This window comes from Astatotilapia calliptera, chromosome 3, assembly GCF_900246225.1.
Source record: "Astatotilapia calliptera chromosome 3, fAstCal1.2, whole genome shotgun sequence".
In the NCBI taxonomy this organism is placed as follows: domain Eukaryota; kingdom Metazoa; phylum Chordata; class Actinopteri; order Cichliformes; family Cichlidae; genus Astatotilapia; species Astatotilapia calliptera.
The window spans coordinates 11,620,303-11,647,528 of record NC_039304.1 but is presented as its reverse complement, the minus strand read 5'-3'; the positions used below and the strand labels follow the sequence as shown (position 1 = coordinate 11,647,528).

The 27,226-nt window shown below is 41.9% G+C and overlaps 1 protein-coding gene across 5 annotated transcripts in view; it reads right to left on the bottom strand.

Annotated features, from left to right (window-relative positions):
* The window catches only part of dennd4c (DENN/MADD domain containing 4C), a 38,859-nt gene that overhangs the window by 7,309 nt on the left and 4,324 nt on the right, over positions 1-27,226 (bottom strand). For 2 of the 5 annotated variants that reach the window (XM_026161735.1, XM_026161736.1), the window contains exons 2-19: positions 15,320-15,630; positions 11,165-11,417; positions 11,006-11,075; positions 9,206-9,375; positions 8,863-9,104; positions 8,684-8,750; positions 8,497-8,555; positions 7,663-7,807; positions 5,354-5,529; positions 5,088-5,188; positions 4,098-4,322; positions 3,335-3,480; positions 3,074-3,112; positions 2,665-2,795; positions 1,331-1,463; positions 1,004-1,210; positions 760-888; positions 486-633 (exon numbers count right to left, since the gene is read on the bottom strand). In XM_026161735.1, the coding sequence (XP_026017520.1) occupies positions 486-633; positions 760-888; positions 1,004-1,210; positions 1,331-1,463; positions 2,665-2,795; positions 3,074-3,112; positions 3,335-3,480; positions 4,098-4,322; positions 5,088-5,188; positions 5,354-5,529; positions 7,663-7,807; positions 8,497-8,555; positions 8,684-8,750; positions 8,863-9,104; positions 9,206-9,375; positions 11,006-11,075; positions 11,165-11,417; positions 15,320-15,618 (2,740 nt within the window). In that variant the 5' untranslated portion in view covers positions 15,619-15,630. Of the gene's footprint in view, positions 1-485; positions 634-759; positions 889-1,003; positions 1,211-1,330; positions 1,464-2,664; positions 2,796-3,073; positions 3,113-3,334; positions 3,481-4,097; positions 4,323-5,087; positions 5,189-5,353; positions 5,530-7,662; positions 7,808-8,496; positions 8,556-8,683; positions 8,751-8,862; positions 9,105-9,205; positions 9,376-11,005; positions 11,076-11,164; positions 11,418-15,319; positions 15,631-15,731; positions 15,865-16,065; positions 16,087-27,226 lie in introns of those variants that run through there. The other 3 variants (XM_026161737.1, XM_026161734.1, XM_026161738.1) reach the window with 3 other exon arrangements.

Here is a 27,226-nt window from a genome sequence, read left to right as displayed (position 1 = left end):
GGTATAGCAGCAGACTTCTGATATTTTCTAGTTAACATCAAGTTAATGTCATCATTTTTTTTTAAAAATTCCAATTTGTATGTAATCATGAAGCTATGATAAGAAGTGTCCTATAACTTCTAAGTAGAGTCAACCTCTTGTCTGATAAAGTTTCAGGTTTTAACTAGTGCTGTTAAAATGACGTTAACGCCATAACCGCATTAACGCCGATCGCCCTGTGCGTGTGGCTGGACGGCGCTAACGAGCTAACGCCGTGCAGCCCCAGACATGGGACAATCCGCAATAACTCGCTAACCAAGATTTGCCGCGTTAATGCGGTTATGGCGTTAACGTCATTTTAACAAGATTAACGCTGACAGCACTAGTTTAAGTAACCCTGCTAACAGGTAAACAAACAAACCAATCATATAACCTGCTTAGAAGAGGTAAAAAAAAAGCAAGAAAAGGGAACAAGAGGAACACAGCCTTGTACATTTGAGTCACACCTGTGGTAGTCAGTGTTGATCCCTTCTCAGAAGATGTGCGGTTTAAACCGTATTTAAACTGCGTGACTCCACGAAGGACGTTGCGCAACTTGGTCCACATGATCAGGCCGCTCTGGTTCCGGCTGGGCCACGGGCTCTCTAAGACAGCCTGCGCAGAACAGATGAAGGATGAGATGGGATTGCTTAATAAATCCCATAAACCAGCATATCAGCAAGACCACACACACACACACACACATTTCATATGTTAAAGTGATAAGCCATATATGTAAACCTTATTGTAGTATCCATATGTGATGGCGTTGGGATGGACTCCAGCTTTCTTCATCTCAACCAGGACTCGCACAGCCATCACAGGCAGACCCCACACGCCGCAGAGCTGCATCACCACTCTGTAACACACCTGACAGCAGACAAACACATGATCATTACTTTATATGTTTTGCATTGTCTATGAAATTCCAAAAATCTAAAGAGAAGTGATAATCTAAACATGTTCCTACAAAATGTGAACGTACCTCATCCAGTATCTCCACCTCAGTGGTTCTCATCTTCAACAGGATGTTGTACGCCTGCTGCATTGCCCGGGTCTTTGACTTGGCCATCCGTACAGCTGCTGGCAGGCAGATGAACCACAGACTGTAGCAGTGACTGAACAGACAGCGGGCCCACAGAGGCGGGTTGGAGTAGAAACGCTTTGCCATCTTGTATGAGAGCTTGACCTCCTATAGGAGCAGTACGGGCACACGTCAGATGAACACGTTGATAAAGACAAAAGGGTGAAGAGCATGGTCAAAGCAGGTATCGTTCCTACTTCTGCTAAGGATGATAGTGTGAGTACGTACTTGCTTTGTCCTCTTTGCTAGTAGTGCAGGGCTGCTGGACAGACTGGCCCCTGCTGCTCTGGTGCTGAGTGCAGGACGTAACTCTCTTGGACGGTCAAATAGATTTAACTGCAGTTTGGGGAACCCTTTATACCTGCAGAATGTAAAGCAAGGAACACTTTTAAACCAGAGTATAGCATCAAGTCAGTTTAACTTGTTGGATATTGATCTGATCGTTTTAGTAACAGAGGGGGTTGTTAATCAGTTTCAGCTGCTTTGGTGTTAATGACATTAACAACAGGTGAACTAGAGGGACAACAACGAGAAAACCCTAAAAACAGGAATGGTTTTACAGATGGAGGCCACTTCTCTTCTTTTCTGATTGTTTTTTCACTAGTTTTGCATTTAGCTAGGGTCAGTGTCACTGCTGTTAGCATGGGGCAATGTATAGACACTATAGAGGTTGCACAGGTAGTTCAACTCCTCCAGGTTGACACATTAATACCACTGGCAGAAAGAGACAGGCAGTTAACTCTAGGAGAGCTGGACAGGGCCACAGAAGGTCCTTAACCCATCAGCAGGAGCGGTATCTGCACCTTGGAGCCCGATTACGTTTGCCATAAAATACCAGAATAGCAGGTCCACCAGTGGCACCCTGTGCTTTTCACAGATGAGAGCAGATTCACCCTGAGCACACGTGATAGATGTGAAAGGGTCTGACGAAGCCGTGGGGAACATTTTGCTGCCAGCATGACCAGTTTGGTGGTGGGTCAGCGATGATCTGGGGAGGCATATCAGTGGAGGGACACACAGACCTCTGCAGGCTAGGCAACAACTCCCTGAGTGCCATTAGGTATTGAGATGAAATCCTTGGATCCATTGTCTGAACCTACACTGGTGCAGGTGGTCCTGGGTTCCTCCTGGTGCACAGTCTCATGTGGGGAGAGTATGCAGGCAGCTCCTGGCGGATGAAGAAACTGTATGACTGGCCCCCATACTCGCCTGACCTAAATTCACCTCTGAGACATTATGTTTCAGTCCATCCAACACCACCAGGTTGCACCTCAGACTGTCCAGGAGCTCATCGATGCACCATCCGTTTTCTTATTATGAGCACTCCCCTGACATTCTCAGGCACACATGTAAGCACGCGGTGACAAAATGGACTCTCCTGCCGCATCATTTTATCACTGTGATTTTTGGGGGTGTCTTGGAATTCAGCCCTCTGTAGACTGATCACATGCCCATATCGGTGTTGACATTCAGCATGATTTTTCCCCTATTGAGCTCTGATGTGTTTTTAAAGTGTTACTATAATTTTGTGGAGTGTACGCTTAAAGCACTACAAGTCTTACGTGTACTGAGGAGCAGGATCCGGTCCATCATCTACTGGAGGCTCAGGAGGCATTACAAAGACTGTGTGCTCACTCTTTTGAGACTCATCCAGCTCCAGCAGTCTTGTGTCCTCAGATGACTCTCCTTCAACCTGCAGAGGGGATCACATCCAGAGATTTAGAAAACAGCACAGACTGTAGACCATTTCCTGTCTGATACCAGTAAATAAACTAGGTTACGAGGATACTCTATAAAGCTTTTGTAATTAAGCAGTAAAGCATGCTTATTTGATTGTGATTAAGTTAGAGGAAAAGCAGGAAAAATCCATGCCTCTTGACTGAATGCATTCATCAGATAGGGGGAAATTAAAATATATGAAGAGGGGAAAAAAAAGGTGCAAGGAAATCTGATTACATTATCAGCAATTACCTTGGTGCCCTTGTCGGTGATTTTATCAGAGGGAAAAAGCTGCAAGTAGAGGGAAGAGAGCGAAGGGAACAGAATGAATCAAAGGAAATTATGGCTTCCTTAGCCTCCCAGCGTACAAATGTTACTTTGCCAATGAACCACTGTAACACAAAGGCCTGTTCCTGGAAGCAACGCTCCAACGGAAGAGAAAAACAAAACAACAAAGACCAGCATGCGTTTTTTACACGCCTGGAGGCAGCATGATGCCGGGATGGTAATCACCTTTTCGACGCAATCGTCAAAAAAGGCCAGGCCTGTGTCCTTGTCGCTGACGAAGGTGCACTCCTCGATGAAGCGGATGAATATCTGGGTCTTGGTGAGCTGGGAGTAGAACTTCTGGTGGGCACGGTCTCTGCTTTTGAGGAACCCTGCAGGAAGGGAAGGAGAGAGTGCGGCGTCAGCTTCACGGTCATCTCAGTTTACGGAATTTATGAATTCAGTGTCACTCGTTAATTTCGTAACTTAGCAAAGAACAAAATTAGAGTCTTTACTGCATCTTAAAAGGACAAACATAAGACGTTTTGTCCTTTTTGGCCTCATTATATTAATTATTCCTGAGTGACCCTCATCAAATCAATGTGCAGCTATTTATAAAAGTGTTAAACTATGCGGCGTGAAGAAGAGTCTCTTTCACATCATCTAAAATTGATCTTTGAGAGGGGAATTAAATGGAGCCAGGAGCCTATTTCCCAGCAACAAACACTCTTATGGCTGATGAGAAAGGTGATTAATTTCTAAAAACACCTTTAATGGTCTATTTTAAACCATTACAGTACATGGAAGGGAGGGCAGGGAATTGGACTAAAGGGCATATGAATGTGCTCAGCCTCTCAACCATTCGGTCAACCTGACTCCTTGAAACAGAGATGCCAATAAAAGTATGCATGAGTTGAGCCCATCTGAATTAAAGTTGTAAATTATGCAAAGGTTACAGATCCAGGAAGCCATCAACAAATCCATAGTGTTTGGTGAATCACGTGTTTACCTTGTTGGTCATAGAGGGAGTCTGCAGCCGTGGTTTTTTCAGAGGGCGCCTGGGTGATGGGTTTGAGGTAGCAGCGGTAGCCCTTCAGGATGGAGGCCATGAAACGAAGGAAGGCCTCTTGGATTTCCATCTCCAGGGCCGTCCTTTTCTTGTGCCAGGTGAAGTCCGCGTCCATGGGAGTCATGTCGACAGCCAAGCCATCCGGCATCACTGGGCGTAGCGAAACTAAAACAAGCCAGTGTGGTCAGTTTAAATAATTTATATCAATTTCTCAGCTCTCTCCTTTTATAAAGTGTCATTAAATGTACTCTTAATTAATAATACGTTTATTAATTAGGTCTCCCCACATTTACTTTTCTGTAATAATGCTTGATGATGGAGATAATGTAATGATGCAGAGAGAAAATTATGAGAGTCACAGAACAATGAGGTTACTAACGCTGTTAGCATTAGCTTTCTGACCAAAACGCCTCAGGTGCTGTCAAAAAGTTCAGACAGGTCTATATAAGCACAGCGTATGAATGATTAGAATCAAATGCATTAACTGTTGCTGTTTTATAATGGAGACTGAGCATGCTCAGTGTGGATTTTGACAAAAGTGTTTACAGTTAAGCTAGCTAGCTTGTAAGTACTTTTTATTGCATCAAAAATTTGACATAGTAAAATAATTCTGATATTTTATCAACCGAGCAACCAGAAAAGAAAATATGAAAGCGTATTTGTTTTTTAAAAGGAAATAGCATATAGTTCAGATGCTTTTTTCCCCATTATGTAAAGTTTTGTAATGCATTGTTAGCTTTTTTTAAAGGTATAGTTTTATTTTCAGCTTTGGACTACCATATTTACTAAAAGAATACCATGATGCATTTTGTAATTTAAGCTTACAGTGTTCAGGTAAAGATTAAGAATCCTGTCCACGTTAATTGTGGTAACTTGGTATAACAGGTAAGTGATCCAGGTTTTGCTATACAAATGAGATGCTGTTTGTACCAGTGGCCAGCTGGTGGTGCAAGTTGCTTAGTGAGTTAATGAGACTCTTGCAAGGCTTCTTTGGGAGGTTCTTCCAGTTGCTGTGTTTCTTCTCATCTGACCTGTAACATACAAAACCACAAAGTTTGTAGACTGGAAAAAACCAAAAGACAGCTGAAAACAAAAATCTGGGCTCACAAATCTGCTGCTGAAAGAGTTGTTCAACATAATGAGAGCTGTTAATGTAGAAGACAAAGTGTGTTTTTCTCCAACAAAGCACAACATACAGGTAGATAGTGTTCGTGTCCAGATCCACACAAACAACATCTGGTGGGGGGTCATAAAGGTCAAAGTAGCGGGAGTCCACGCCCACTATAAATGGACACGGCGCGTTGAGGACGCCTGCGAGAGACAGCGGGCACAGGGGGATGTAGGGACACTGCCACTGGAAGGGGAAAATCATCTGGAAGGAGACAAAAGCCAGAATCAGGATTATTACTCCCAAACAGATGTTTTTAAAGGGTTTCCCATGTGTAAAAAAACCCCAAAAACAACAGCAGCATATTTCTTTCCTTACTCACGAGCCCATTTTTTCATATTGCTCCACCCCTCAAGAACATCTATAAGTTGAACACCGAAGGTAAATAAGACAAATTTAGGGGGGGGAGGTCACACTTGCATAACTGATCTATTGTAACAGCTGAAACCTATTTGGGTTGATTTTGAGAATTGTGAAATCCTTACTTTTCTGGAACTGGAGAATAAGCAACTACATTAGTGAAAAAAAAACTCAAGTTCAAAAAGCCTGAGTAGTGCCAGAGTTATTTGGATACTACGCTGCCTGCAGGCAGGGACATGTGAGACACAAAGTAATGATCAGCTATAAAAGCAATTTAAAATTGTCACAAGTTTAAAAAGGAAGTCATTAGCTTGCGGTTCTAGTCATTCATGACAGGCATTTTCAGCTAAAAGAAAGATGCTTTACTTTAACATTGTCTGGACTTCATGGTACTGTGTTGCAACATTATTAGGCAATAAATGGATAAGTGGAAAACACCATTACCAATACCAATACTCAATAGGGCTACATTATTGAGAGTTGAATATGTTTACAGTATTGATTACAGTGTAGGCGTCACTCGGGCTCCATTACTGATTTTGTGTATACATAAATAAAAAAGACGTGCAGTGCTGCTCACATCACTGCTCAGAAACTTGTTCCTCTTCTTGCTGCTGCTTTTCTGGATTAAACTGCTCTACCTGACTCATCTTAATGCTCTTTCATTACAGCCATAAAACATAAGTGAAAGGAAATGAAACTAATAGTTACAGTTCCTCCATGTGGACCATTTGAGCTGTCTTTGACTAATTACTGATACTGTTACATATACAGCATATATCATTTACTAAATGTAGCTTATGTCACTGTGCTGTATCTCTCTCTCCATCTGCTTGTACATGTAAGGCTTGTCTGAGCATCGAGTGCCTAAATAACAAGCTGTGCATTCTGTAAGCTCTTAATTAGTGTTTTTATTTAAGTAAGCAGACAGTTTTCTTCTCTGCAGTTCTGATGAATGTTGACTCGACAATAGTGACTACTACTTATGTCACTTTAAAGGAAAGTGTTGGGTTATCCAAACACAGTGGAGTTAAACAGTGCATCTGCAGCGTGTTATTCATTTAATCCTTTTGCAAATATATTTTTGTTGCTGTGTTCCTTAATGAGATGTTATTGTGCAACACTTTATAGTGCTAACCATATGTTTCTTATCTAAAAAGTTCAGATAAGTCAAGGAAATGCAAGTGTCAATGTTTCGCATGTGCAGATTGAAAAGTTAAACAACTGCACAACTGAGACACCACAGCCTGCAGTCATAATGTTGTTTTCTTGACTTTTAATGTGTATGTTTTTCATTTTAATCACATGGTTAATATTAGATTGATTTTCAAAACAGCCCAGGCACTTACAGGACATATTCTGTATTTATGAGCAGAAACAGTGGCTGTGTGGTCGCTTTGCATGTCAGCACTAGGTCAAGCTGATGATTCATTTCTTTCCATACTGACAGCAAAGGCAATGAAACACTGCAGGCAAATATGAGCTAAATGGACTCAAAAACAATGATGTTATTTTCTTTCAGACACAATGAAAATAAATAGATTTCATTGACATTTTTTGTGGATGTTTATTTACTCATTTACACTCTGCCTGACTATGCTCGGATCAGCTGGTTCTTTTGTTTTGTGACATTTAAAAAAAGTGCTGCAAACAGGGACGTTTCAGAGTGCCCTCTGGTGGACAAACTAGGCGACGTCAATACTGATAATGCAGCTGAAGGGTGTTTCTCTCGTCTCTTGTTTGTTTTTGTTTTCTCTCACCCCGTTTTCAGCCATTATAATTGTCGACACTGAGAAATGAACAAAATCCGAATTTTGGCCATAAATAAAAGACATTAAAACTAATCTAAAACTGTAATCAGACTAAGCAGGAAAAGCTTTGCTAAAATCCAATCCAGCAAATAAATTATATCTATTTGAGTATATTTGAATACATTTGAGTATGACAATATGAGAGTGCATGTTGGAGCCTACTCACAGCCACCACAGCCTCGGCCACTCCGGTGAGCACGGCGGGTCGGAGCGAGTGCAGCAGGATCTTGCTCTCCAGCAGGACAAAGTGCAGCAGTGTGGCGCAGTTCTCCGAGCCCAGATTCATCAGCAGAGTGCCATAGTCTGCCCCGCTGGCACGGAGGGAGAGAAGAGAGGAGAGGAATGAAGTGATGAGTTCGGACAGGGAACGGAAAGCACAGCAGAAAGAAAAGGAGAGGGAAAAATAAAGGGAAAAGAATTTGGAAACAGAAGAGTTCATTGCTGGGTCTGTAACCAAATGTAACCGGAATTAATCAAATGGGAAACAAGGAAAAGGCAGAAATACAGGCACAGAGTCAAAATAACACCATCAACATAAAATGTATTGTTTAACAATCTCGCTGCCTGCTTTACTGCTTCAGCTTGCTAAAGCGCTCTGTTTTCAGATGCTTTTTTTCATAATCTAACAAACCAATCATTTTAAAAGCCTTCATAACCACAACTTAAAAGTGACTGCCTTTTGTGCAGTAATTCTGTCTCCTTTAAATCTCTATTGTAGAGACTGCCGCACACATTACTTTGAATATCAATAGCAGCCGGTGCTAGCTTTAACAAAAGCCCGTCAATGACAATTTTTATGAGGTTTCAAGGTTGCATAAGGCAGCGTCCAGAACTACAAAAAGGAAAATAAAGTAGCTGAATTACTCATATCAGTTGGAAAATGGCAGAAGTAGCAGCAGAAAAAGGCTTTAAAAAAAGACAACGATGCAGGAATTAGCTGAACATGTTTTTTTTGTAGAGAAATGACTTTGTTATGCATTTATTGAGTAGGCAAAGGTACCTGAGCGGTAAGGGTGTACACACAGGCTGGGAGAGGATCAAAGTGTCGTTTACAGAGAGCTGCAGAGGACATTAAATAACATCAGTGACAGAAAAATACAAAAATATCACAACAAATGTTCCCTGAGTACTGCACATGTGGAAACTCTGATCTATTTTGACCGACAGCAAGAGAGAAAAACTCTGACCTGGACCAAGATTCTGGGTCTTTGTGGGGAAGGAAATGAGACATTGTGCATGAAGTGCGAGATGTGCCTGTTGAAGGAAATAATAAAACTCATGTTAGATGTTTCCTTTTAGAAGGTTGGCATTAAAGTGGCCAATGAATGATTTTGAAAGTTTCCACAGCTGCCAAGTAGTTTCCTACTTTTCAATAGGCAGTGGGTGCGGGCCTGAGACGGAGAACTTGTAGATGAACATCAGGAACTTGCGGAAGCACTCAAAGAAGGGCCAGCGGGAGAGCAGACAGATGCATTTATTGGTGTTCACAGGCCGGTTGGGGATCATCTTCTTCTCCACCGTGGTGAGAAGGCCCAGCTGGATCTTCTGCTTCTCGCTCAACAGATCTGCTGGATATGGCTCGTAAAACTGGATGGCTGAGCCATACACCTGGCAACAAGAGGTGGACGTTAAAGTGTTTGAAACATTTTGGCTCGGCGGAGAGTTTTAAACACTTAAATTTAAATCTTCCTTTGGTAGCTATGTCTTACCTTTTCACCAGAGGAGATGGTTAAGACAAATGTAGAAAAGACAGGCAGAGGGTCACGAGTGTTCGGTGCCCAGCACTCGATGTTGGCACCCATGGGCAAACAGAACAGAGGTACAGACTCTGACAGAGGGAAAGACTCATAGTCCTCTTCTGGGTAACGAAAGATTAGACCTGGAGCACAGAATAACACACAAACAAATAAATAAAAATCACATGATGAAACAATGTGGTTGTTCAAAGCAAGACACATGGTAACGTTTAAGTTTATTGAATAGTTTGAATAGGTCTTCAAACTTCCAGGCAGGCCTTTAATCCCAGTCTCCCTGCAGGGATTAAACTCTGACCTTTAAGAAAAGGGAGATCAATATTTTGCAACTCTGATGCTCTTACAGTCAGCAGCCTGTATAATTCATTTTGAGGAAATAAGAAGCTCAACTTGATGTCTGTCACTATGAAAAAACACACACATTCTTCTGAGCATGCATGGATGCACACACGTGCGTGCGTGCACAGCAGACGCACCAAAGGGCGTGGCAGGAAGTGCAGTTGTCCGAGATGAATAAACAGCCACTTCACAGGAAAAAGGCCGGCCAGAAGATAAAGCCAGCCTGCATGTTTCCACAGGGCGTGTATGTTTGTGTGTGTGTGCACATGTTAACCCTGATGACGTTACGCAACGCAGCGCTCAGAAGGCCAAACTACTGCGGAAGCTTTCAGTCAGTGAAAATGTCACCCAAAGATCAGCGATACACGCTGAAGGTGACCTAAACACGTAAGCAGTGGCCATTGTGACGACACACAATGCCCCAACACGTCTCGCTGCTGCAGTTTTGTTATCAGTGTTTAACATAAATGCACATTTTGGAAAGACTCATGACTGCAAAACATCCTCCCCTTTTCCTCCTGCCTGGACACTGTTTGTCCAGTATATCTAGTGTCCCTGCTGTCCCTCCTCTGCACAGGTCCAAACCATCTCAGCCTCGCTCTCCAAGTTTGTCTCCAGACTGCTCAACCTGAACTGTCCCTCCGATACACTCGTTTCTAATCTTGTCCATCCTGGTCAATGAAAGTATTAGCATCTTCAGCTTTGCCACCTCCAGCTCGGCCTCCTATCCTTTTGTCAGTGCCGCTGTCCTTAAACTATACACGAGAGCAGGTCTCACTACTGTCCTGTAAACATTCCCTTTCACTCTTGTTGCAATCCTTCCATCACAGTTCACCTCTGACACGCATCACCACCCATCTCCACCCTGCCTGCACTCTCACACACCTCACCTGTGCACAGTCTGTTGCTTTGGATGGCTGACCCAGGTATTTAAACTAGTCCACGTGTAACCAACGGTTACATGTGCCTCTCTCATTCACACACACTCTGCTTGCTTCTACTGTTTAAAACACTATTATCTAACTATAACACAATAATAACACATCATTGTGTCAATAACACAATGATCAAAGTGATTTACTGATATATTGTATTTACTATTACTGTCAACCTTTTACGTTTTGCATAATATTACAGTACAGTTTTAACTAAGGCAAAACATTGTTTCAGTTATATATATTAACTACCTGCTCTTGTAAACAGCTTTAACACCACATGAGCAAATCATTTAAAAAAAAAAAAAAAAAAAAAAAAAAAAGAGAGAGATAGTGAGGTGAAATCAGATGAATCAAAGACTAAAAACTGAATTACACGAAGACGGACACAACAACGTGACAGCAGTAACCACTGTTCAGCAGCTGCAGGAAACAGATAGCAGCTGAAGATGGCATTTTGAAACTGATCACTTTTACTCACCGGCTTTGTAACTGATGGAATTTGACGCGGACACAGACTTCTTGTAACACAGGAACACGCTGGAGCCCCACTGAAAGACCGATCACACTCTTATTATGCATTTGAACTTTCATGAATGATGCTACTGAAAGAGAGCTAAGAAACTAAATTCAGACGCACCATGCCGCAGTTGAGGTTCTTGTCCACTTTGCAGAAGGTGTGCGGCGGCGTCTCGCCTTTGCTGGTGACGATGACGCAAATGTCCGTCACGGCCAGCGAATTCTGCGGCTGGACGGGTGGTGCTCGGCGGAAGGTGATGAAGATGCGCTGCGAGGTTGCAGAGCTGTTGTTGACATTCGCGCAGCGTCCGTATGGTGTTGCCTGGATGACCTCACACCCCTGGATGAGACGCTCCTTACCTTCATAGAGCACCCTGAAAGACAAAGAGTAAGTAAAAATGTTACTTTGTTTAATACATCTGAATATTTATTTATTTACTTTTTTTTTTCTCCATCAAATCCAATATTGCCAAAATCAAACTGCAACTTTAATCTGTTAAAGTTCACTTTACACATATTGTAGCCACGTTTGGTCTTCGTGCATATTCACTTTTTGTCCTCACTGAGGACCAGTACATAGTTTTACATTCACAGTTAGAGGCTAAACTCACCACCAACTTCATCTCATAAGTAGCAGAGCACCACCACACTGGTATGTGAGGTACAGACATGGAACTCAATGAAAAGAATCGGGGAACTGTTCCCAATCAATGTGATAAATAAATACAACTTACACAACCATAGAAGGATAAGAAGATCATAAATAAGAGAATGCAGGGACACTATGGGTGCTAATACAGCTTTGCCCCCCTGCAAAACCAAAGGAAAAAAAATAGCATCTCTCTCTGGTTGGTTATATTTTCCTAGCAGTAAATTTTCCAAGTAATGATCTTAACAGTCTGAAGTGAAGGTTTCCACAGAATCCTCCAAAGTAATTATTGACAGGATAAATTCCCAGGTGTCTTACGTCTATGCCTACTAGCTATTTCCATCTTCCGTGTACCAACTTTTATTTCCTGATTGGACGCAGACAATAGAAAACAGTGACAAACAGAGCAGCGCCGAAACTGATAAGAGGACATATTTGATATAAAAGAGATAAACAACTAAATTATTTCATAGATAAGAAATAAACAGCAGCTAAACCCAAAAAAGAGAAGACTGAAGTTGACAGAAACCTACAATCTAACAGAAAAGTTACCCACGTCTTAAAAAAAACAAACACATTTACTATTACTTGAATCCTGTGCTGCTCATAAGAAGACCTAGAACAACATGCCTGATTTCAATCTCCATCTGCATGATATAAAGTCACCTTACAACATCACATTATTCTCTAAACTGCGTAGACGGTTAATCTGGACACTCTGTTACCACCACAAACTGCACACTAAATATTAACACATCACATGCTCACAGTCTTGGGAAACATATTTCCACAATGGAAAAACAAACATTAGCAATCAAAGAGTCATTTTCCTTCCTCCTCTTTAGGGCTACACCGATATCTGCCTCTTTAATTGCTAAATGCTCTGCTGTGTGGAGCAGCTACTGAGTCAGGTGTTTGCTTTTTAAAATCTGATCAACCTAAACAGTAACCGTGCAAGCTGTAAACCCCAAATAATAATCAGAAAGGTGCTAAAATGAGCAGGAACTGCAGGCGGAGTTATCTGATCTAAGGGTTTTATACTAGTAACTGTAGCTTTGAGTCTCGTAAGCTGTCAGAAACATGCTTACAGAAAAAAAACAGAAGGACTGATTTCTGTAAACTCCACGCAGCTTTGCTTCAGTGCAATTACGTAGTTAAAATGCAAGAAACTACAATTTCTTCAGGCGCACAAATCTGACAAAGCATAAGCACCGCACTGCTACTATATGAAAGCATCCTTCCCATGGGAAACAAAGTGTATGCCAGCGAGACACTAAATAAAGGGGTTAAACTGTGGCTCTGTGGTAAGAATAATCTCTGGTTCTCCTGTTTTACAGAGAGGATCAGTGTGTGGTCAGCACTGCTTACTTTATTCTGAAAGCTCTGGTTTCTCTTTAAAGCCTCGGTAAGTCTGTCTTCAGTGAGTGATGTGATTCAGACTTAGTAGCTGACTCATTCACATCCCAGACAGTAAAGTGGTTTTCGTATCCAGCTCACAACAGATTAAACCCTTTAGATGTTACAGCTAAAACGTTCTGTGCGCTACCTGTCTCTGCAACCTGCTCGCTCCCACGTTGAATTTCACACAGCCAAGAGCTGCAGTCTGGAAAGCAATCACTGCCCCACTGTGTTGGATTTTTTTATTTTTTGCATGACTGCAGGGCTTCTGTAGCAGCATGCTCCATGTCCTCCCTTTCCATCTGGACAATGCCATGTGGGAGGCCAAAAGCTTTGACTCCTACCCTCTACAAACTAGGACTAAAAACACACTTTTTGATCCACGGGTAGAGCCAGCCGTTGCAGATATAATAGTCCTGAAACACTCCATTTATTCTGAAAAGAGTGCAGGACAAATCAAAAGAGGCCGGGAGGACAGTTGCCAGCAAAATTCTCATTTAGGCAACAAAAACAGGGTCTTAATGGGCACGGTAAGCAGTCATGCTCTGGAGCCCCGGGCTGGGAATGTTGGACAACAGAAGGAGCGATAAATGATTTACGCTTCACTAGATTTACATTTATTCACTGGACAAGCGGAAGGTGGAGTAAAAGCAAGCATCTTCTCAAACAGCTTTTGTATTAAATTCACAAATTTTACATTAGGAGTCTAAATATTTGTTAACAGTAACCCGCAAGAAGACCATGCTGTTATTCAGCCTCATCAGAGGCATAAGTGTCTCAACTGATGATGAAAGTACAAAGCAGCTTTACAAGTTTACTTCTATTTTTTTTCCTATTTGCATGCTGAGGGGGATTGCACAATCTCATGGAGGAAATATGACTTTGCATACAATCTTCTGTGTGTGCAGGGAGTCACGGCTATAAAGCGATACCTAGGAGGAGGAAATCACATTAGTAGATTCCTTACAGAATGGAAATAAAGTCTGAGGCACCAGATCGACGTTTTTTTATTTAATCCAGTCTTGATTTTGCAGAGAGGAGGGGAATCTTCCAGAGAGGGAGCAGGAGAATGCTGGCAGTTGTAACTGGAATCTCCAGTTTGTTAGCAGGAGGAAAAAAACAAAACAAAACAAAACCCCCCCCAAAAAAAACAGGCTTTAGACAAAGCTCAGGTGTGTGAAGAACGTGAATGCCTTAAGAGGTTGCATCACTGTTCTGAAAGATGCATTACTGCATGAGATACTGCTCCTTCACTCAGGTAACAGGATAAAATGCTGCTGCTGATGAGATGTAGATTAAAAGTTCGGCTTCCTGTGACGCTAGTAAGGCTTAGGGCATACCTCGCTGCGTGAAGTGAAATATATTGGAGTTCCCTTTTAAAACATAATAGTAGGAAGCAGGGAAATTTCTATTGTCAGATACGAGCCAAGAGGCGTGGCGGAGAGGGGGAACTTTGTCACAAAATAGGGGAGAGTGAATAAACAGCTAACTCGCCTACTTCCTGAATGTCTGCAGTAATGTTTTGTCAGGTATAAAACACAAACTGACAAACCTAACAGTGGCAGGTTTTGATTGGCAGGGGGGAACCCCCCCCCCCCAAAAAACAAAAAAGGGGTTTTTGACAGTGACAGTCATCAAATGACGCTGCTGAAAACGTTTTTTCATGTGAAATTCTGAATGATGACGTGACAGCACCGGCACACTAACGATCCACTTAGCTGATTGATCAGATTTTTCACCACAGGGCTGCTTTCTGCGTATGATCAACTGCCAGCATGTCAGCTAGCAATCTGCACAGCAATGACAGCAATTTGTAGCAGGTGTAATTGATCAGCTTGTTTCTCTTCCACACAAGCTCACTTCTCTAACCTGCCTTAATCACAATAACACAGCAAGAAATCAGAGCAGTAGGATGAACCTAAAGATTCACAACAAAGTGGATAAAAAAATAAATCTCATTCTTCATTTTTATATACTTGGCTGGATGAACCATACATATTTCATCTGTCTGAATTTACAGCTTACAGGAGAACTTGTGTACCGATTACATCATTTTAAACACATGAGTTTAAAATGATGTAGGATTTTTTTTCTCTCGTGCTATTCATCAGTTAAACCTAGTTCTAAAATTGCTAAATAACCCCACTTATAATGGTCTCCTCCTCCTGCAGGCAAATGGGCATTTGTGATTACAAACACCAGCATACTGTAAATAAATGGCTGACTCACCCGATGTCAATCAGCGGAGGTTTACCCCGTCCTCTCTTGTAGCAGAGGAAGAGCTCGGGGCTCTTGAGACTGCCATGATTAAGGTTGGCTGGCTGGCCGCTGTGGGTGCTCTCGATACAAGTGAAGCCTTCAGGCACTGTTTCCCCTGCTGACTTGTTAATGACGGCCAACTCAGTGATGGGTGCTTTGGGCCCGGTGGATTTAGTCTCCGACAGGTCCTGCTCCAGGGGCGTGGACTTGTCGGTCAGCCCGGCCACCACAAAGTAGTCGGTCACGCGGTGACCCTTGTCCTCAATCATGGCTGGATGTACCTGAGAAGAAAGAACAAAAAATTTACATTTTTGATTTCAACCTCATATACAGCAAAGCTTCTTGTAGCCTTCTATGCTATACTGTATTTAAATGTTCTTACAAAGCACATGGGTGTCAAACAGAATTAGCCTGCAAAAGACTCTAATCCAGTCCAACTGGGTGGCTCTGGAAAATGTGAAGGAGGGGATACATTTTGGATTTTTAACCAGTGGTACAGACCTCCATTTATGTAGTGAAGCAACAGATAAACAAATAAATGACAGAAAATTTCCTGTTTTTTCACCATCTACTGTAGAAATGTATGATTTATGATTTTAGGTTCAAAGTAAAACGGGACATATTCTGTCAGCTTTCAAAAAAAAAAAAAAAGTTTTACAATTACAGGAGAGTCTGTGCAATGAGCTAACAGAGCATTTTCACAATTTTACACATACAATTATTACAATTTATCCCAAAGAGGCATGCTAATGTAACATGGTAGACTAATGTGCCTGTGTTAATTCAGCTCCATATTATTGTGTGAAGTTGCACTGGGTTGGGAGTGGTTTTGTGTGTGTGTGTCACATTTTTGGTGAGCCAATGGCTGGAATGGGGTTGGACTAATTAGAGGCAGGTGTACTTGATTGCACTGATACACTGGTCTACTTATAGCCCACACTACAAACACTGCTGTGTCGTTTTGTCTCTCTGTGCAGGTATGTAATGTGATGAAATCAGATATGTTTGGGATGGATGGATTTTGTGCTATGAATTCTATAGTGAAAGTGTCGTTTTGTCTCTCTGTGCAGGCCAGGGCCTATTATATGCCACAGCCTAAAGGTAGCAGAGTTGCAGAGGCTGGAGTGACCACTGGCTATATGCTTGCAGGACAAGCAACGCACTGAGGAGGTCAAAAAGCTACCCAAGGTCTTGGATAGGATCCACAGTATTTACTGCCTCACTGCTCGTAAACACAAGATGGACACAGAAAGAGCAATCATGAAGCAGAAGATGAGCGCGTCGATCAACGGGAGCTTCTTCGTTCCAGTGGCGCCTCGAAAATCCCACGCTGCACCAAAGTTTGCACCAGATTGGGTTCTCAGGCGAGATAAGCTGAAAGACATTGTAGACCCCCTCAGGGCCATTCAGATGGTGGCGAACACACTGTCCATAGTGTTGTTTTTATTCCATTTAACATTTTATATCTTATGTATGGGCTATTTAACTATATGTGCATAAATATTTTACATGAATACATATCTTTTAAATTAAACAGTATGACTGTCCAAAGTCTTTTGTGTAGCTTGATGAAGTTCTGATCGGATTTCTTTGATCAAAGTCTGTGATAAATTATTGAATTGTGTGGTCATTTGCTTGTTCATGTCCTCCCACAACTCTGATTTGATCTGTTCCATATCCTTAGCATTACAGGTCTTGTATCTTTCACCTTTGGCAGCAAAACACTGGACTGGATCAACCATTTCACCATAAACGTGTTCCCTCAGGATTAGTTCTGCTTTAATTTCTGCAAAAGTCAACTGATCATTCATTAGAATTTGTTCTGAATTCACCTCTAAGGGCAGTGTCTCTCAAGCCTTCAACCAGATGATCTCTGAGAAGAATATCTTCGTCATTCATACCTCTAGGGTCCTTCCTCTTTAACCTGAGAAAATGTTCTAGTAATCTCAGTGCAAATGAACTGATGTCTTCATGTGTTTCTTGGCGAGCGTTGAAGAACTGAGAGCGCAGGACCGAAGCAGTTGTTTTATCCCCATACAACTTATCTAACTCATTAAAATTTAGCTCAGGTGAATTACGCTTCTCTGGTGCTAGAATTAAAATCTCTCTTTTAGCCTTGCCTTCCAAGCAACAGAGTGTTAATTCTGCTCTAAAATCTACAGGAACTCCTTGCAAAGAAAATGTTGTCTGCAAATTACTTTTCCATTCACCTAGACTAATATCTGAATCCTTCCCTCTAAATTTAGTTGTGACCATATTAAACATAGGGATCATACCAAAGGGCCTAAACCCTGCACTAGAAACTGGTGCTTCTCTATTTGGGCCAGACTGTGATTCACTCTGATCAGTCATCTTGCTTTTGCCCACTACAGATTATGGTAGCCAGATCCTGTCGGCAACGCCAGTTGTAACACACCCAAAGAAAGATTCTAGGTCTGACCAACCGTCTCTGTCGTGGGCAAAAAGATGACAGTCAATAAAATTCTAAAAGATAATTTATTGACAAAAAAAATATATCAAGAGATAAAAGATAAAACAGTCCAGTGTCCCATTTATGAATTATATAAAAAACACACAGTCCCAAGGCCAGAGCCAGCTATGCCACACGGCCAGTTGCACTCCACGTGTTGCCTGTAACAGGGTTAGAAGTTGTCCTTGGAGACCCACCACCCTGCAAGCATATAGTCAGTGGTCACTCCAGCCTCTGCAACTCTGCTACCTTTAGGCTGTGGCATATAATAGGCCCTGGCCTGCACAGAGAGACAAAACGACACTTTCACTATAGAATTCATAGCACAAAATCCATCCATCCATCCCAAACATATCTGATTTCATCACATTAGATACCTGCACAGAGAGACAAAACGACACAGCAGTGTTTGTAGTGTGGGCTATAAGTAGACCAGTGTATCAGTGCGATCAAGTACACCTGCCTCTAATTAGTCCAACCCCATTCCAGCCATTGGCTCACCAAAAATGTGACACACACACACAAAACCACTCCCAACCCAGTGCAACTTCACACAATAATATGGAGCTGAATTAACACAGGCACATTAGTCTACCATGTTACACTAACATATTTATTTATTTTCCTAGAAAAAGCGAGATGTGTTGTTGAAACTGCACTTCGTTATCTTACATTAAAGACATGTCAGAGATTAAATCTGTAGTTAAACTTCTTTAAACTGACAGAAAGGCCAGATTGAAGATCAAAGTGGGCCGCATGTGGCACACAAGGTAAAATGACATCCTTAATGTGGGTCACGTACATCAAAGATCTGCAGGTCTGCAACTATAACTGCAGCAGAAAGTACGTCTTAGCCAGAAGAACATTTGACTTTGACACAGTAGGATGGGTTTCACATGCATTCCCCAGAAAATAAATACTGTGGTCAATGCAATGAAAGGATCCTTTAAGACTGTCGCACCCCACCGGAGCGCACACACACTAGGGAAACGCAAGATTTAACGAGGGGACTGGATCTGCTGGCATTCCCAAACACCCTTGTCACTGTATATCACCGCAATGCTCCAAACAAGTCGAGAGAGTTAAAGCTCTGGTGGCTGCGACGAGCCAAGGCAGAGCGGCCGAGGCTGGAGGAATGCTCAGAAATGCCACTGAGAGTGTAAATCAAGCAGACATCCAAGTCTACAAAACTGCTGAAATATGGTCTCAAACTGGGCTGGCACTGGTATAATGCGCCTTTAGGCATCGTGTATTGCATGTTTTCAAGGAGAACTTCTAATAGAAGTTTATGCTTTCCCAGTAAACCTTTGAGTCACAATGCCAAGTATAAAGTTCACTGTCAGGGACTTAGTAATCAGTTACAGACCAAGACGCAACACAGTCACACACTGCTGTATGGTTAAAAATGCAGAGAGCGATGGTTCATCCGCAGGATGGTTCTGCGGCTAAAACTAAAGAGTTTGTTTCCTGTTCAGTTTATAACAGGTGGTCCCTCAGTAGATAGTGAGGTAAATATGCATCTCAAATCTGCCACTTAAACAGTTAAGAAACAGAGCGAACAAGGAGAAGGTGACTTAGTTACTTTTTATAATTTCTCCCACAAGGGTTTTCACAATCAAATCACTTATTGAAGATGCAGCTTGAAGCCATAATTAAGTAGCATGGGATCATGGGATGTCTTCATCACTGCCAGTGATGATCTATCTGAAGTAACTCAGTCATTTATTGCTATTTCATTCTAATGAGCGAGCCACAAATGACGTTAGTTTGAGTAATTCCTGAAGATCATATAAGCCAACGACGACCCATAAAGCCACCACAGACAACATTATGAGTTAAAATCAATAGTGGGTCAGCCTGCCACTGTTCTCTTTACTAGCATGTTGATTATTGTCATAATGTTATACTCGGCAGGAAACTACAAATAAAACAGAGCGGTACATTAAATATAATTATGTATTTCTCCTGGTCTTTACATTTTTGGAAGCATAATGTAAGTAGGCAAGTGAAGAAATATATAAAACCAGTCATTTTGGGGTGTTTAAAAAGGGAAAAGGTTCCACATTAGAGTCTTAAGGCAAGCGCGTCTATGCCCTCTTCAAAGAGCTTTTAGGACCAACTCAGGAAGTTCGGTTTTTCCACTGGTGAGTCAGCATCTGCAGCAGGACAGAAAAAGAAGCCACTTTGTACAGCCACAGACAGCCCTGAACTTTATGACACAGCTTAATGCAGTTCTTTGTAGTCTTCTTGTTTCTATTTTTACCGGTCGACATGATAACGCACTGCAATAATGCCACGGTATTATCATGAAGCAACAATGCAGGCAATCTGAAAGTTGGGAGAGGTAAAAATCAAAAAGAATACACGTGAGGCTACGTTTGTGTGCAGGAGGCTGCAGTTCAAGGTGTGGTAGATCGGCCTACCTGGGAGGAAATATTCAGCTACAGTGAGGCAAACGCACCAAACACACTTTCCACACAGTTTCAAATCCTTTCTAGATTCTCAACCACTGACAGCATACATTCTGGGACAACCACGGTATAATCTGTGTCACAGACATTTCAAGTTATGTTTCATTATTGTCACACAGGACATGACTCATTGAAACGAAGAATTCATGCAGTGCCACTTTCTGGGCTCAAACTTGGCTTGCTGCCTATGAGAATGTGCCAAAATTGATTTGTTTCGAGAAGACTGCCAGCTCTACGGTCCAGGTAACTTTCAACAGTTAAAACTGGACATCTTCCCAGGATATGGCCTCCTTTTCATTACAATGCTGGGAAAACGCTCCAGTAAAAAGAGCCGAGTGCAATGCGTCAACACAGCCATTTAAGCAGCGAAACCAGTAAAGGTTAATGTCGTGTGGCGGAATGATTTCTACTTTTACCACCAACAGAAAACGCAATAAAAAAGTGCATTAATGAGGACAGGAGGTAAGAGGCAGGAGGGATCCGCGATCTATCGAGATCTATCTGACCGGGTTTACTCACTTCAGTCAATAACGTCTATTTATCTCTGTACTCATGGCCGTGTGTTTATTTGCTCTACGTTTAGTCATGTCCCCGATACTTGTTTATTTTTGTGTCTACATATCACTACTATTATGTGACAACATCATTGCAGAGGCAGAGTTAAGACTTATTGCTCTGAAAAGATTTACTGCACAGTATCCATGGCTACATCTCACTTGTCAAAAACCTGTTTAAAAGCAAAATGCCGTTTTCTCCATATTTGCACAGCAACAAACCACACTGTTAAATGTGCTCTCACCAAAGTGGCCAATAAATGTTCTCTGGTGGTTTAAACATTGACTGGATGGGCTTTCTGTGTTTGTGGGTAAATAAGTGCCTCTTTACAGCCAAAACACTTGACATGGAAAATGGTCCAGGGAGTCTGTTACAAATGAGCAGTTGTTTCAAAAGTTTAGTCCACAAACATGAACTGACCATCAGCTTCTAAGCCAGTAACTGAAATTTAACGTTTATTTTAATTTACAATTACAATATGCTAAACCCATAGACTGTATGTAAAAGATGGATATAGTCAGCGGTGCACATATTAGTTTATAAAATACATCTTAGGAGTTTGGAGTCTGATATTGTGGAGCCAGAAAACAAATGAGTTTCAATTTATCAGCTAATGCCAACTTACCTCCAAAACAAAGACCCTACATTAATACAAAGAAAACAGAGAAACCCCCAACAAGAGCAAGTGCTTTGGCGACAGTGGGAAAGAAAAACTCCCTTTTAACAGGAAGAAACCTCCAGCAGAATTACGCTCAGGAGGAAGAGCCATCTGTCACGAGCAGTTGGGGGTGAGGGGAGGAAGACAGGACAAACACTCGCAAAAACATACATTCTTAGGTGGTCTGCTAGAATATTTTAACCACACTGAAAGAAACATTTGTGTAAGTAATTAATTGAAAAATATACTAAAAACAAAGTCAAGATAGTAGTGGTGGTAGTGATAATGGTGGTGGTGGCAGTGGTGGAGAGGACAAAGGCAGTAATTGTGAGGTGCAGACAGTACAGTGCCAATGTTTCCTAATATCATTAAGCAAAAAGGTGTAAAAATACATAAAAAGGAAAAAATAAAAGTATAAAAATTATTCACCTAATTTAAGTTCACACTACTTTCTCCCAAAATTTCTCTTTGTCACCACACGTTATGTTGGCTTTATAGTACCACATTTGTATCTGTTTCCATGGGTATATGCTACACAAACCACAACAGACCACAGCTTAATGTGGAAGATACTCGTGTGCAGGTCAAACGCTGATTGGCTGAAACAATAAAGGAAGTGACTGTGGAGTTAACAAACTGCAGAAGCGTGAAAAACCATCAAAGACAGCATGAAAAGCACAGACATGAAGAACAGTCAGAGTCATTTCAGCTCTTTGTATCTTGTAACTTGGCTCTTTTCTCTGGCTGATTGATAGACCAGCAACGGCTCCCTGGTGACAGCAGACAAATATGAAACCTCAAAAAACCATAAAACCATGAAAAAGCCATTATACTTAATTTATGGTGCTGCAAGTGCGTATTTGCCTACGAAGAGAGGTTTTCAACCAATGGAAACGTGCTGCCTCCAAATCTCAACTGCACATTGTTCGAGTGTGTCGGCCGTATGCTGATTGGTTGACAAGTTGACCGGAAAAACTGAGTTCACGGCACCAAAAATACAGACAGCAGCTCCACGGACACTTTTCGTTATTTTCAATACTCAGTTTCACTTCAGCTCTTTTTATGTTAGAACTTGGCTCAAATAAGAGTACACGTCAATGCTCCCAGAGGAGTCAAGCTAGGCTAAACACTTAGTTGAGCTGTGGTGGCGTAGGAGCAAGAGGGACACACGCATACACATTTATTTCCCATTAAAGGGGCTATGCCAGCAAGAAAGCAACAAAGAGTGGCAGTGGCCAAAAGAGTGAGCGGTGAAAATGAAATAAAAGCAAAGTTCAAAGCTCCCAGTGTAGACACAGTGTAAGCCCTCGTGTACTTATGCTAAAGGGAACTGCAGTTACTTTGAGCAAAACCTTTTATGTTATGATCATTTGAGCCATAAGATAAAAATATTGATTATAGCTGGATACAATACAAGGAGGGAGTTGGGTAGGTTTGACTACCTGAATATATCCCTAATGAGATACAGTGAGGCAAATGAAATGTAATTTTCATCGACTGCCTTCATTGTTACAGTAGTTCAGGCTGTGGACCAGTCATGTAACAGCAACTACTCAACAGTGCCTCGTTTTCTTGTATTTAGAAGAAAGTGATCAGCAGGAAAGGACTTTAGGTTCCTTTTCTTGACTTGTAAGAGTCGGCTTTGCTGGATATCATGCACAGTTTAACCTCTGCATGCCATCTCCTGTAAAACAGTCATGCTGGCATGAAAAATATCAAGGCTGTGAGTCATACAGCTTCCTAAGATAATTGGCATAGATTACCACTTAGGGGTTTTGCTTCCCTGTGAATTTTCACTAAACCAGTGAAGCACTTCACAAAAAATGCTAAAATACAACATCGAGGCTGGCGTGCCATTCATGACACTTGGTATGACATTTTGCTTTCATGCAATTAGCCCCCCTTTTTTCAAAAAAAATAAATTCAGTACTGAATTAAACAAATGCTGCAGCGAGAGCACTGACAGGGACTAGAAAGGGAGAGCATGTTTCGACCAAACTGGCTTCTCTTCATTGGCTCCCTGTTAAATCCAACATCCTTAATCAGGAATAATCAAGCGTAATCTTATCTTAAAGAACTCATAGTAACATATCATCCCAAATGAGCACCCCTCTACTCTGGAACCAGCACCCAGTTTGGATCCAGGAGCCAGACACCCTCTCTACTTTCAAGACTGGGCTTAAAACGTTCCTTTTTGATAAAGCATAAAGTTGTGACTGCATCAGGTGACCCTGAACTCTCCCTTAGTTACACTACAATAAGCCTAGGCTGCATGAGGCTTCCCATGATGCACTCTCTATGTATTTACACAACCCTCTGCATTTAATCATTAGTTATTATTCATCTCTGGCTCTCTTCCACTCAGTGTTTTTTGTCCGCCCTTCTTTAAACCCTTCTAGAGAGTCCTTACTGTTAAACCGGGGTTTTTCCCTTCCTACTGTCAACAAGTGGATGTTCAGGTCATATTTGTATTTTTGTAGGCTCTTTCCTTACAATATAAAGCACCTTGAGGCACCTGCTGCCGTGATTTGGCACTGTGTAAATAAAACTGAACTGCGGTTATCATATTACCTAGGTTTCACTGTTGTGCTGCATTAATATTATTTCTAATAAGTTAACAGAAGTTAATGCAGGTTGACGTAAATACTTGTTGTCATTTTGAGCCATGATCAATGACATCCACCACAGAGAAACCACCGCATATCATTTCCTGTTTTCAGAAAATGGGTCATTGAAGGAACACGTTATTTGCTGTTACCAGGTTGCTATTAGAACTGGGATTAATCTGTGATAGTTTATACTACATTGATTGTGTGCACTAAAGAGGGTAGGTTAGCCACTGAATAGCTCATACAGCTACTGATATCTGTCACTGTGGAGCACAATCAGGTCACATCCACCAACGGCACTGACATTGCTTATCTTCTTTTTTCGCAGGGCCAAACATCCCCTGATGTCATCAGGTGCGCCCACAGTGGCGGGTACAATACTTTAAAGCATGAAGCCCTAGAGAGTCCCACGTGCATTCACCACACGCCCCACAACCATACAAATATCTCTTCTCGACAGCTTATAATACATGCCGCTGCCATAGCAACCGAGGCCCAACAATACCAGGCTGCACGACCCTGAGCTGCGACTAGTGTTACTCTGGCTGAGGAAATTGATCTTTCAAGGGTACATTCAGCTTTGCTGCCATGCTCTCTGTAAAGGCAGACTCGGAGACTTCTGAAAAAAGCCTAGTTTTAGTTTTAGACATACATGAAAGACAATAGCAGCAAAGCAAATTTTATTGCTACCTTTATCGTCTGGCGAGCAAATAAAACTATGTACTCGTCTTAAACGCCGGTGTTGACAAGAAATTAGAGCTAAAAGCTTTAAAGTATTCATAAACAGAGGTGAAAGCTGCATCCGGGGTTGTCTGCTCTTTTAATGGCAAGCAACATGAGAGGGATGGGGTGAAAAAAATACCTGTTAATCTGAAGAAAATCTTACAGTGCTTATGGTTCAAGGGTCAAACTGGCAGACAAACTGTTCCATTACATTTTCACTACACTGAAGTCTTGTGTTGTAATTTGAGACCATGCCTCTAAAAAGGTAGTGCCCTGCCCCTCCCTTTCCATTTGAAAACCTGTTCCTCTGTTACTAGTGAGGCCTGATGATCGTGTGACACGCTCTTTGTCTGGTTTTCACTCAGAGAACCGTGACAAAGACAAAAAAACCTCCGACCAAAAATGATCAATTTATAGCAATACTCTCACTGAGAGTTAAAGATCTAGATAAACTGATTATCCCATCATATCCACCAAATATTTAAAAAAAAAAAAAAAAAAAAAAAAAAAAAAGGAGGAGGATGCAAACTATTTTGATGGAAAGACAATTTGTGCCTTTTCAGCATTCATAACCACCATTTTTTTTTTAAATCAATAACCCCTGAAAAAGCCAAATCAACAACTCCTGGAGCACAGCTTCCTGTCTTAGTTGGATTTGCAGTGACAACAACTGCATTGTCATCCCTCAGTAGGGCTTGTTTGTAATATAATCAGAACTTTCAAGCAACTGTGATCAATAGGGAGGGGACAGGGAGGGCACCTATACAGATATTATGGGACCAGACAAGGTGCAGTGAATACCCCAAAATGTAAAATAAAAAAAGGAATCCGTATCTTGTAATACAACATTTCAAATCAGCTCACTAACAGTACTCTAAGCCATTCATTAAAATACTGGATTTTCCTGCACTACAAAGGAGTTTGTGGGGGACACTGGTCTTAACTCACTTGCAAACATGCCAAAGGGACCTCAACAACCCCTGAGGGCAGAGGGAAACTCAAGTTGGCTAGAGAAATGCAGAGAAAGGGACAGAAAAAAAAAACAGAGATTTCTCTATTTAGGTGGAACCCCTTACTCTATCCCCTCATGGTATGCCCCACGATGATCTCATCCCTTTTACACAAAAGAGCTTGGAGGCTCGTTCCCCAGGGGGGGGAACCAAAGAGCCTGTCTGCGATTACGCGCATGCACAAGATTGTGTGTGTTTGTGCGCGATGCTGGACAACAGCGAGTGCTGTGTCCGTCTCGGTTACTTCAGCAGGAGCCCTGCCTTGCACATCCACTCACAGCTTGCCTGAAACAGCTGCTGAGCCACGCTGTATCACACTCTGCAGCACCAGAGCCTGCTTCAAGTGGCACTCTGTAGTTCTGGGCTTTGGATGATCTGAAGAGCAAAGTGGCCCTCTCTGCCACCTGTCATCACAGTGTGCTGTCAGTGGCTTAGGCCAGACTGAGTACAAGGTGCCAGTGAGGTGATGAAACCGCCACTTTACAAGGAGACAACCACAGGAGGGGGAGAGAAAAAAAAACATGGAATGCTGCTTTTAGGGCAGATAAAGGAAAGCCGGTAGAGCTGATGTATGATTGCATTCATACGGCGTGAGCTGGAGTATGCACGCACATACATAGTTGGCTGTTAAAGTGCGGTCTAGAAATACCTCACTCTGCTCATTAATCTCAACAGCACGCTGTGATGAACCTAAAAGCCAGACTTAACAGAAGTGATCCACATCAGCCTTCAAGTAATTACGACAGTAAGGAAAGTCTTTCAGAAATGTTCCAACAAGGTCATGTGCACTTGCAAGAAATGCCTCTTACCATTCAATATTTGCTGTTCAGCGTGTGTGTGTGAGAGAGGTGGAGTCTGTGTGATAGCTCGGCATTATCAAATCCATATGTTAACAACACCTCCCTCTCTCTGTAGTGCTTGAATAAAGCCGAAGACCTGCCGTGAACGCTGCTTTTTTTTTTTACACATAAATGTCTACATAAAGTTCAATTTCATGTAAGCACAGACGGCAGTTGTCAACAAGCTTCTCAGAATAGGCATCTGGTTGGCAAATCACACTGATGACAGACAGAACGGATGACGCTGCTTGTTGTTGCTGCTGCTTCAGGCTATTTGAATTTGAGCTTTTGGGCATCAGCTCTAACTTAAGTTATTAAAAAAAAACCCAAAAAAAACCCCACCTCTATATTTCACAATTTTACAGGTTTTAAGCAAGGTGTGTCTCCCACTTGTAACAGATTATTACATATTTACATATTAAAAAATGAACTGAATCCCTGCTGTTTCAGCACTATGACAAACACCCATATTGTCTGCTCCCTCCTAGTATGTTAACTCTAAATCTTGAACTCTAAGCAGTCCAACACTTTCAGAGATAGCA